The 12,713-nt window shown below is 41.2% G+C and overlaps 1 protein-coding gene across 8 annotated transcripts in view; it reads right to left on the bottom strand.

The window, feature by feature from the left end:
* The window catches only part of LOC134173689 (A disintegrin and metalloproteinase with thrombospondin motifs 2-like), a 176,055-nt gene that overhangs the window by 36,957 nt on the left and 126,385 nt on the right, over nucleotides 1-12,713 (bottom strand). For all 8 annotated transcript variants that reach the window (XM_062637960.1, XM_062637963.1, XM_062637961.1 and 5 more), the window contains one exon: nucleotides 10,024-10,107. In XM_062637960.1, coding sequence (XP_062493944.1) covers nucleotides 10,024-10,107 — 84 coding nt within the window. The remainder of the gene's footprint in view (nucleotides 1-10,023; nucleotides 10,108-12,713) is intronic.

The raw sequence follows: 12,713 nt of genomic DNA, 5'->3' as shown, positions 1-12,713 counted from the left end.
GGTTATACAGTTTCTGATTGAGGCCATGCCTTTATCAGAACTGCAGTGGCTCTTGGCCAGCAGAGACAAACCTGGCATGGGAAAGAGTAATGTGTAATGGTGAAGGAAGCAAATCACAACAGCAGCAGATAGACAGCACCCTGCCCTGGTTCATCAGCCACTTTTGCTGTGAAACTGAGGGGTTAGGCTGTTTTGTCAGACCTTGGAATGCTACGGGATCCTCTGTGAGTGTAAAACCTGAGAGCACTTTTTTCAGCTGTACTTGAATCATTGATTTCAGAAATGGACTTTCCCAATGACTGTCTCTTAAAGTGCGTTTGCACTATCCCTTCTGTATCTGAAGGTCATTCAGAAGGTAACTGTGCCACACCATTCTCCCTATAAACCACATGTTAGGTGTGGTGTGCTGACACGGTTTAGCCAACTCAGATGAGTGTAAGGTGTGGTGCAAAGGGCAATTCTTTTCAATAAGAAAGAGAAAGAAATGTTAAAATCCAACTACTACATTTGTACTTTCTTAAGAATTCCCAGCTAATTCTACTTCGTCCTGTGCATTGCTAAGACATAAGAAAGCTTATTGTATGTGGGATGCTATAAAATGCATGACTAATTGACCCATCCCAGGCCATCCAGGATTTGTAAGAGCTACACATGTGAACCCTGGCTCTTCCTTTGCAAAAATTATATTGCCATGACAACACTGTAATCATAACACAAACCACTACAATTTAGATGCTATACTGTACTGTAAGCATTCATCATTCCAGAATACTTAACGTAGAGCAAAACCTTGCCTAGGCCAAAAATAAGAAAGAAGTAATATAGTTCGTTTTCAATTACAGATGTATTTGACGTGTCCTCTAATTGAGTGCATGATGGAGTACACAGAGGATTGACTACATGAAAAAGAAAATCCTCAAAGGGCTGTGGAGGAACAACTGGAATTGATAAAAGGAAAGGCTGCCAAACTGAGGTCTGATTCTGGCAAACTCAGAGTATTACAGTTCTGCAAATGTTCAGAAAAACAAATTAATAAACCAAATAGAGGCACAGTCTGGATTCTGATACCACTGTGGAATGAAAAAGTTGTAATATAATCCCACATTGGATCATACTGCTTCCAGCCATAATTCCCTTGAAACTGAACTAATAACTGTATTTAAATGGTGGGACAGTTGTGGTGCCTTTATTGCATCTTTGTATATTTATAAGAACAGACTTAAACAAACTTTGAGTCACTAATACAGGGTAAAATCCTGGATCTTCAAGCAAAAATCCTATTCAGTTTAACAACATTTGACCATTGTTGAAGTGTTTAATAACATCCATCAGAGGTAAACCAAAAACAAACAAGCAAACAAACAAAAACCCTATCTCCATCATCTCCACCTTGTTCTCATTTCTCCAAAACCTCACAGAAGAAATCAATGCCTTCAAGGAGTTCAGTGAGAAATCTTATTGCAAGATTCAAAAAGCAAAGAATGCTGTAAAATGAAGTTGAGAAATCTCAAGGCATGTGGATCACGAATAGTTCTTTGTCTCCTGATGACCTCCTTCTGTACATTCTACCAAATGAAAATCATCCCATTTTAGAAGCTGCACGGATTGAAAAATGGACAAAGCACACACACTATCAACGTGTGCCTTGGTTTAAGGGTATATGAATACGTACAAAATCTCTGCGTGATCCGCAAATAAGCACAGATCATCAAAAGGTCAACAATTTCCAAGTAACCACTTTATTATAGCTTTCTTCTGTCATATGCCACCTCTTCTCTGCCCACTAAACTGAAACCTTGAGCGTGGACTCCAGCATGAAAGCAGAAGATTACTCTTTGAATGAACTAACGTTAAACTGCAGCAGCTTGCAGCATTTTTCTGATGAAAACCAAGTCTGCTGCAGTGAAATGCCCAGCAGCTCCCCCCGGTTTGGGCATCTGGCATAAGTCAACAAATGTCTTCACTCTATACTTATGTCCTTTCTGAGGGCAAAAAACCACTGGTTCAGTCCAAGAGCATGTCAATGCTTATTTATTAAAACAGTTATTTTTGAGTTTGAAAGGAGGATCAACTGGTTAATGTGGAGCATTGTGGGGTCTTTTGCATTCAACACAATGGCGAAAATGAGGAAAATCCCTTTGGCAGTAGAGGGGAACTGAGAACACACAAGTCTATAAATCATCTTTCAGCTAACCACATGACTTCTTTGTCAATGACAGAATTTTAACATCACAAGTGTGGCACGTAAAATTAAACCTTACTGCTCTTTAATTTGGTAAATGAGGTATCCTGTAGGAAGTGAGTTATTTTAAGTGTCCATGTGTTACACATACAAATAGCAAGTTGAGGTTCTGTGTCAGTGAAGACGGCTTCCAAAGAGGAAATACTCAGTCTACCTGCTGAGTACTCAGAGTCCACTGAGCATTCAAATAGTCTGGCCACAAATCCCTTGTCTTTCTTCATTGTAAGCACCCTCAAAAGGAGAAATTCACTTGATTCCTAGTGAATTTTCAGTCAAATTCCCAATTTCTGCAACTTGTCAAGGACTTCCAAATCAGAAAGGTTCCAGCAGTACTAACAGTGAATACTGCATGGCCAGCAAACTGCTGATACGGGCTCCGAGTCAACCTCACCATGCTATGCAATTGCCCAGGGAAAACAAATAGAGGACCGCATATATAGTGTAGTATTTCCCTCCACATAACCTCTAAGGTTTAGGTAGTCTTTGGATTAGAGATTTCTTGAGCCAAACATGCCTTTATATTGCATTTTTATTCACTTTTCCAGCTGCCTCACCTTTACAGATAAATGCTGCTGTCTTGCAAGAAAGGAGCTTGCAAAATCATTGGACTAGGCACATCTTGTTACTAGACAGGGCAGATGTAATACATGTTGGAATTAACTCTTGTAGAGTAATTAGATAACAGTTGATAATATTTTCTGTTGAAACTCAATGGGGAGCTTTCGTCAGACTCAGAAAAGCCCAGCCCCTCATTAAATGATAGTACAGTAAAAAAGAAGAGAGAGATGTACAGTAATAGGGACAGAAAGTAAAGGTAAAATCCCTCTTTGTCAGATTGCAAACAGACAAAGTTTGGGGGTTAGCAGGCTGCATATGGAGAAGAGATGTAGGTGTTTCCATTGGCCAGCAAAGGGCACATACTGCCAGCAACATGCAGGCCCTGCCACTGGCTGGGAGCTCAGACCTGGCCGGGAAGGACTTCTTTCCAAACAGGACAGCAGGCCTGCGGAGAGCATTACTCAGCTGATCAGCAGGAAATCTGCCAATGGAAAGAGAAACTTTCCTTCTCACAGCGAGAAAAGCAACAAAATCTGTGGGCATTTCAGAGAACTGCTGATGGAAACAGATGGAGATGTTGGCCAAGAAGTGGAAAGGTCTCAGCTGGGAGAACATCCCCCATGCAAGGAGACACCACAGAGGGTTATGAGGACAGTCTGCCCTAGAGAACCAGAAGAAATCTTTGCTCTGAGAAACTCAAGATGTACTAATGCCTTGCATTTTCCTTCTTTTCTGATTCTGCCTTTATTTCTTCTCTACTCTCTTCTTTCTTAGGTGGAAGCAGCAGAAGAAAGAGACAAAAATAAACAACTGAGTTGCAACTACCACTCATATAAAGAGCAAAGCAGGGTAAGCCAAAACAGGCAAAGCAGGGCAACCAAAACATTCTGTGATTCTATGAAATACAAAGTTATCTTAGAGGAAAACCGCAAATTTAGTCGACATTCTACCCAAACTTGTCAAGAACGTCCACATTGCCAGTCCATGTGAAAGACGCACTCGTATCACAAACAGAATGGCACCTTTCCTTAACCAACGGCTTTATTTATCTGCCATAGAATCATAGAATAGTTAGGGTTGAAAAGGACCTTAAGATCATCTAGTTCCAACCCCCCTGCCATAGGCAGGGACACCTTACGCTAAATCATATCACCCAAGGCCTCGTCCAACCTGGGCATAACTGGGTACAACTTTGGAACGGTGTTGATGAGCAGGTACCTGATGATAGGAACTTAAGAAATTCAGGCTGGTCAGCAGCTTGATGGAAAAGGACCTTTCCTAACTCATCCATTAGGTGGTGCTCCAAGAGTACCAATGGAGAAGGCTTTGCTGCTGCTCCAGAAGGAGCAGAAATACACTTAACTTGATAGGCTTCAAACTATGGAAGCAAAAGTTGGACCACAGCAGTGCGTGCACTGGGGAAAGAACTTAAGGTATGACTTTCCTCTCTTGAACATTTAAGTCTCTGCAAAACACACTGCTTACATTGCACTTCTATTGTTCATCGCATATTGGATTAGATCTTCTATATTGTTCTCTCATTCTTAACAAAACAAGCAAAAAATAAACAAACACAATTATTGAGTGTCCATGGTAACTGAACTAACAGAAATAACTCATTCAGCAAACTGTCATTTTGCATTCAAAGGATTTGTAAAGCTTTCTTATGGCAGCATTTTGTAAACATTTTTCAGTCTCTAATTCTGTATAAATATAAGCAGATCAGGAATACAAAGTACTGCTCATGCTATCAGCCAGCTTTACAATTTTCAAGGTCCCGAGGAAACACAGTAGGAAATTCTGAGCTATGAGTCTAATACATAAATAAGGCACAATATCTCCTGTTATCTTTATCTCCACCCTAAATATATGACAAAGTGCAAAAATACAAACAGCAGCCGAAATGCTATATAATACATAGGTCCTAGCCTTGCAATTCAGCCTGTGCCAAACTGGTTACTGGATATGGCCAAAAACTGGGGTGAAGAACTTCATCTTCAGACATGTTTATATACCATACTTCAAGATCAGGGCTTGATGCCTGCTGATCAGGTCTTCTGCATCTACCAATGCGAGTGGGAAACTAAGATACTCAACTCACATTAGTGACCTGACAAGGAAAGGCTGGAGAAGAGGGGGCTCAGGGACATATCATCAATGTACGTAAATACCAATTGGGAAGAGAGTAAAGTCAACTGAGCCAGTCTTCTCAGTGGTATCCAGAGAAAGGACAAGAGGCAATGGGCACAAACTGAAATATAAGAAATAGCATTTAAATGCAAGGAAAAAATGGTAAGAATGCTACTGTAGTTTTACTGTAGGAATGGTCAAACATGGGGAAAGGTTGCCCAAAGAGGTTGTGGAGTCTCTGTCTTTGGGCATATTCAAAACCCAGCTGGATGAGGTCGCAAGCAACCTGCTCTAGGTGACCTTGCTTTGAGCAAGGGGTTTGGACTAGATGATGCCCAGAGGTCCTGTCCAAGCACAGCTATTCTGTAACTCTAATGTACAGGTAACAACCTCTTTGCATTGCCAGGCAAAAATGCTCTTAGCCAGAGTCTTTGTGTTTTCCCAGGACAAGGAGAACACTCAACCCTTTCCCCAACCAAAGTCAACAGCAAAATAGTAAGGATGAACAGCAGATTTAAGGGATAAACCCGGTTTGTCCTTCCACCTCAGCTGTGTCACCTTTGCCACCTCCTGGGGAACAAAGAGGAGAACCTGGCTGAGACTGAGCATCTCCCCTGCTCATAGTGCTTAGACTGAAAAGGTCAGATGGCAGAGGTAAAGAAAGCACCATTTTATTAAAAGATCAAAAGTAAAATCTTGCCCAAATGAAGACAGTAGGAGCTCTGCTGATACCCTGGACATGCACAATTGATAAATCCTTCTCAGTTGAACAGCCTGGTCCTATGAGACTGTAGACATCCACCCCGTTTTACCTTCTTCCTGAACTGCCATCTTAAAGCTATTTGGGTTTTCTTCCCTTCCCTAACCTTTTTGAAAGGCTGGCTGCCTTGGTGGCCAGGTTCCTCTTTCAGTTTCACCAAGTTAACACATGGCCAGACTATGACCACTTGTTGGGTTGGTTTACAGCTAACATGGGTTTTCTCTCTGTATCGGTTGACAGATGTGTACAGAGCAGACACAGCATCCCACCCTATTCCAGTCTGAATATGGGTGAATCAAGCTATGCATGTTGCTCCAACAGACAGTTCAGGGGTGTCCTGCACTGCCACGTTCACATTTCCCAAGAAATAACCCTCGTAAATCCTCAGGTGGCTGCATTTATTGGAAGTTCTCAGGTCCTGCAAAAGTCTTTCTGACTTCTTTTCATTCATAATGGTTTTAATTACACCCATCCCAGCTGAATGTGTGCTCTTCCCTGACGCTGTGCAAGGGCAGCTCATCTGCACACAAAGTCACCATTGTTGATGGACAGAGCATGGGGCTGGAGCCAGGAACTTCTGAGGTCTTATCCCAGCCTGCCAGTGGCCTTCCGTGTGGCCTTGGAAAATAACACTTAGCATCTTTGTTTTTTTAGCTGTAAAATGGAAATAATAATCTTTATTCATCCACCTCAAAGAGGCGATGAGAGGATTTTACACAGTGCTCAGGACTTAAATGTTTCCAAACAAATTTTATAATAACCAGTCAGGGTTTTTAAACCCATTCTCAGCTCATCTCTTGCCACCTCCTCTGCACTCGGTGATAGTGGCTGCTTTGCTTATTCTCCTGAGTATTCTAGAGCTAGTTGGATTACAGAGCCGTTACAACCAAAATAGGTCTAAATGGAATCATTTGCCCAAACATTGAATTATATTCATCTCAAATGTATCGACAGTTGCCAAAATTTGGAACCAATCTTCCTACTACTGAAGTCAAACAGGCAGAAGCGAGCCAGCTCATCTTTTTCCCATTTGAAGAAAAATGCACTGCACGTACGCTGTTTACTTATTTGCAGTATTCCATCACATCAAAACAGCCTGTGACTTTGGGAGTCAATGTAAAGAAAACACAAGGAAATGCATGCTATCTTCCAAAGCCACTGTAGATGAAGAACACATTTTTGCATCCTATTGATGGAATTGATAAGTGAGTGGGCTTCAGTGAGGCATGGTCAGAGCCTTCATGAAGAACTGCTCATTCATTTGAAGTACTAAGAAAAGTGGGGAGTCAGGAAAGGGCTGGTAGCTGCAGCACCCCTACCCCAGACACAGCACAGCCGCATGGTGCCCTCTTCTTAAACACAACACCCAGTCTGCCTGCAAGCCTGGTGCTCCTTGGCAGGTCTCCACCTCTGCTCTAGTCCAGATGCTGGCACTGGCAGGTCTCCACCTCTCTAGTCCAGATGTTATTACCTACACAACATACTATCTCAGTAAGAGTGTGTCAGCTCTTTTGAATTTGCCCCTGGTGTAATTTCAACACGTGATCACCACAGAACATCTTCCAATTTTTCATCTTACCAGGGCAATTATGCAATTACTGAAACTACTTTTGAATGTACGGTTGCCTGTGTTTGAAAATATTAAAAAATAAGTACATTTCAAGAAGTGGAGTACCTTCGAGCAAGAACCGCTGAAAAGCTGGTTGCTATGCAACTCAAATATTGTCTATATTATTCTTATCACCAGATAACATATTGTATAAAATAATATAATCCTCTTTAAAAAAACCAAACCAATACAGTAGAGTAGAAGGCTTTTCAGCGGTGGAGAATTGGCAATAGCCCAGACTGCTGCCATAAACCTGATGCTGATGGTACATAATTCATCAATTACAGAACAGTCATGTAATTATGTTGATTTAAATGGCACCCTTGCTAATATATATAAATTACCTACAATGAAGCAAATGAATCTGAAGATACCAGCTACATGCTTTCAAAAGAAATGCTTACTCAAAAGAGACTGGGATAATATTTTCATATTGTGAAGCCAACCAGGCTGCCTCATTCACGCACTGCCTTAACTTGTACGCACTCCTTTCCTTTTATTATGTACTTTGAATATATATTCCTAAAAATCATTAGTGCAGCTGTGTGGGATAGTAAAATATTGAAGGCTTTGTTCAGAACAGATTCAGAAAGTAAGAACTATACACCTTTTCGCTCTGGTTTTCTGCTGCTAAATAATCACAACCCTCCAAAGAGAAACCTCCTCACCTTCCATCCTTTGGTGCTGGTCCTCTGATCAGTACCTTAAAACCCACAAACATTAAAAGACATATTCTTACGCAGCCAGGGCATGTAGGTGCCCACACCACCAGGTAGAGAAGCAATGAAATGATACCTTTTCCATTCCTTTGACTTTTTTCAGAAAGCCATAAATTGCCTTTCATGTAAGTAAGAATCAGATGCAGAAATGCAAGAAAAATTATCTTCACAGTTATTTAGGGCAAGCTTGTGATCCAGAATTATTCCATTTTATGCCCTGCTGAAATCAGCAGGATAACTCAGGAACTACACCACCATCCACTGCAGATTACAGATCTAGAATACAGAAATAAACTGTCCACAAGCAGATTACATAGTGCTACCTGCTGTGATGTGCCCAAGAACCCATCAAGAAGTGAAAGTTTCTACATTCCACCCTACTCTCCTCTCTAAAGATTAATATGAAATCGATAACCTACATATTACCAGTGGACAAACCTTTATTCTTCAACAGAAAATAAAGATTCTTAATGTGAAATGAGCTGTACCATAACTATTTTCTGCCATCAGAAAAATGGCAGGAGTTATTGGCGTTCATGCTGATGCAGATCTATAGAGCTAAAGACGGACACACATGACAATTATGAAACACTTATGAAATAAGAACAGCAAAGAAATGAGTATCCCATGTGCTGATTCTGTGGGCTTGTACGACTACTGCAATATCAGATTTCTCCAAGAATCATTAGTCACTGTGCAATCCCTCAGCTTGCAGTCATTACAGCAATCACAGGGCATTTCAATTATTTTGTAATTCAATGTTAACCACACACACCATGAGCTTTCGCTCACAAAATGGCAAATGTGACCTTATTTACCTTCAGTTTAGGATACACACTTGATTCAGCTTATCCAAAACACGTAACTACATCATCATCTACATCACTGCAGGAAGAGCAAAGATGGATCAGTGTGTTCAGTTCTCAGATAGGGAAGCTCTGATAGAACAGTTTATCCCAAACCCAGGAGGTTGGGTTCCAGCAGAGTCCAGGCTAAAAGTCAGAGCTCCATCACTTGCACCAGGGAAAAAAATTCTTGGCTTAGCTGAGCAGGGTAAACTGGTGAATGTCAGTGAAGCTTCACCACTGGCGCCATGCACGATGGCTCTTCACTGACAGCATTCAGCAACTTGCATGAACGCACACAGAGTCTTCCAGAGCCAGGTTTATACATGAACATGCCAAAGCCAGCAACTCCAGTCGCCGAAAGGTATGTTATTCAACACTGTTTTGAGCAGCTGGGCATTATGTTGTATAAGGAGCACTAAAATCACATGTCCTTAACCAAAGCATTTATCAACATACTTGAAACGCCCTGTTCCTGTTTCCATGGAATTTGATCTTGATTTGGTAAAAGTAGGACACAGATACAGAACAGTGTGATACTTCTGAAAGTCATTTGGCATTTCATTTCTCTTTACCTGAGTTTTGCCCGTAGAGTATTCCCTTCCATAGAAACACCAAGAGAAAGAATGCTTGGTTATTCTTAATTACAGATTTGATCTGCAGAGCTCTTGCCTTCTGGCCCCTAGTCCACAGAACTCACACTTAACTTTAAGCATATGTGTAGCTGTACTAATGTTAAGCATTAAGTTTAAAGGATGTCTTGGAATGAGGCTGTAGCCCTCAGCATCTTACAGAACTGATCTTGTGTTTACTGTTACATACAGTTCTTCCTCTACACCCTCATAGGTTTTTTTAGGAACCAAAATGTTCACTGTGTTTCATGGATTATTCCAAACCAATCTGAAAAGATAGACTATGAGGGCTAAGCAGCTTATAAAGACACAGGGAAAACCTAGAAGAAATTGAAATTATTTGAAATGTGAAGTTCACATGATGAACAAATACATATGAACATAGAAGTTCTTTATATTCATAGACTGGTAAGGACAATCCATGACTTAAAGTACAAACCCAATACACGTCACCGATAACTACATTGCTCATAAAAGAATGAAGCTCAGAGATATTGATATCCTCCACTCAAATTAACCTTTACTTACCTTGCCGTAGCTCAGCAGGATTATCCTCACCAAGACAACGTTAATGTGAGCACCCAGGGACTCATCGTGATAAATTTCATTAACCTGCAAAAGAGTTCAGTGCTTTAACAACCGGACTGGCAACAAGTGACTCTGACAGCAATGACACAGCAGTACCTTTTATGCACAGTCATTAAGCCAAAGACCACTGTGTGATCGCATACAAAACGAGCAAAATCCTACCAGTATGAGAGGGAATGTTTTCTTTTGGGAACTCTGGTGTAGCCTCCCAACAGGCCATAATTCTGGAAATCATTTAAAATCAACATCTCATCAGAGACATCATATTAACAGATATTAAAATGCAAGCCTAAATGGATTTACATATATCATGGTGCACTGACACAATGCAGCTGAGCTGATCTAACAGCTACTGTTGGTAAGAAGGAAGATTCCTGGCTCTTCACTACCTCATCCTAGCAGTGTGTGCCTGCTAGAGCCCCAAGTGCAGTAATCCAAGCCAAATCCTGAACGGTGCTTGGCAAGACCATGCATGGAATGGGATGAGTGAGCAGAGGGACAGGACCTGTCTCCTGAGGGCCACTTGCTGGCTCAGTTCAGCTGCACCCCATAACTGTTCCATCTGGGACCCATCACATCACACTCGGACAAGAGGATATACCTCCTTCAAAAAAACCATGGTCAGCCACATGGGCTGGATTTATTGTGTGTCAAAACTAATCAATGTTAAACTCTGCAAGCACAAGAGAAGCTACCAAATGCCAGCACGTTAAAAACTCCCTTCTTTTTTCATACTGCAGCTGCATAACTGAACATGTACACAGGGAAATCACCCTAGGAACACTGAAAACTGTAAATATTTAGAGTAGAGAGTGAAATGTGGATGTACAAAGATTACTTGGGAAACACTGCTACAAGCAAGCTAGGCAAATATTAACTGTTACAGAGGCTGATTTAGGTATTCGGTGATGAAAGGCTGCATGAGACTCAGGCAAATGGCAGGGGTTTAGCTTTATGAATTAGAAGAGGGAGATGAGAATCCCTGTAAGGCAAGCGTCTTTCCTAAAACCTCCTTCCCTTGGTAGAGGTTGCACCAAACGACTGCTTTGCTGTCTGGACCTCAATTTCATTTATTCATACAAAACAGATTCATTGCTACAAGCTAATAAGTAACTTTCAGAGAACCTTTCCTTAGAAACACAGTAAATAATGTCCTGTTTCTTCAATCAGCCCTAGTTTTAATGGCCCATCTTTTATCTCTGCAAAAATCATTACAACTAAATACATTAACTAGGATTTTGCTAAGCAATCCCAGTTGACATTTTAAAGTGAATTTTAATTCCTTTTATTAGTACATTTGGGTAGAAGAGCTTCATTTTATGCCTGCTGAAAGTCCTAAGATTTCAGGAGTCCTGAGCTGATGATGAGGAGACAGCTTGGTTGAACCACGGCTCCAGGAGCAGCCTCCCATCCAGCAGGGCATCTGCTTGGGCACCTGGGGAACATGCTGTGGGATGCCCAGGATCCAGGCTCCTTATGGGCTGACAAGCAGCTCTTTGGTTGGAAGATGGTGTGCAAGGAGCCTATGGCCATGAGTAGCTTCAGGGGCTGCTATTTTCATTGTGGTGTAGAAGTGGCTAATCTGTTTGGATCTGCTTTGTAAACAACAACTCTGGAAATCAGATCATTTATTTACATGTCTAAATAAGACTTCAGAAGAGTAACTTTAATTCCTCTATTTATAACAACGTTCTGCTTTTACTTTGAGGACCGTTACTGAACACAGATTACAAAGAGGTAAGACACTAACATGTGTTCTACCTGACAGAAATTCTTTCACCCTGGAAAAAGACCCTTGCATGTTGTCAAGGGAGGCGAGGATATTCATTTGCCTCACTCTTTGTGTAGTGGGCAGAGAGCACATGCATCAAGGATATGAGGCTGAAATAAGCTGTAAATTACCTATACATGATATGAGTACTAAACAAAACCTTCTGTGTATAAAGGACAGTAAATATAGCATGTAAATACGTAGTTAGTTCATAAAGCATAATCCAAATTGCTGCTCAGTGTTTTCTCATTAACTTCCAGAGTTTAACCTAAGCCCCCTTTAACAATAGTTGAGTAACAGAACAACTGTATCGCTGCTGCGTGCCAAACTGAAACTTGGCTTGAAAACGCTGATGGAACAGAACTAAAACACTGTTTGACTGTTCATGCAAATGACATCTAACAAACAAACTGTGAATGAACAAGAGCACAAGCACTGTAAAGAGCTGCTTGGATCTCTTGGGATACTGGATTTTCCACAAGACAGTGGGGTAATTCAAAGCTCTGGGTCTTGGTTTCATTAAGAGTGATGAGTCCAAGCCCTCTTCACACAGCAGCTGAATTGAACCCTCCACACCCTCCTCTAAGCTGAACTATCGCTTTATTGCTAGTGTCTCACTACACACAGATAATACACCAAAAGAGATGCTTTCTTTTTTTCAGCATGGCCTAAATTGCACCTATTTGTTTCAGGAAGTTATTAAAGATACAAGATCCAAGTGACTGAATGTTGTGCTCTCAAATGCTCCTGAAAAGCGCACACACCAAAAGGGCCTCCACAATCCCTAGCTCACGTTCTCCAAATTTCCACAGGTAAGTAGAGTTAAGGTAATGCAGTTCATTGTATAGGGCACAAAATG

Source organism: Pezoporus occidentalis, unplaced genomic scaffold (genome assembly GCF_034315485.1).
Source record: "Pezoporus occidentalis ecotype Australia unplaced genomic scaffold, CSIRO_AGI_Poc_V1 ctg55, whole genome shotgun sequence".
Taxonomy (NCBI): domain Eukaryota; kingdom Metazoa; phylum Chordata; class Aves; order Psittaciformes; family Psittacidae; genus Pezoporus; species Pezoporus occidentalis.
This window is presented reverse-complemented; position numbering and strand designations above follow the sequence as displayed.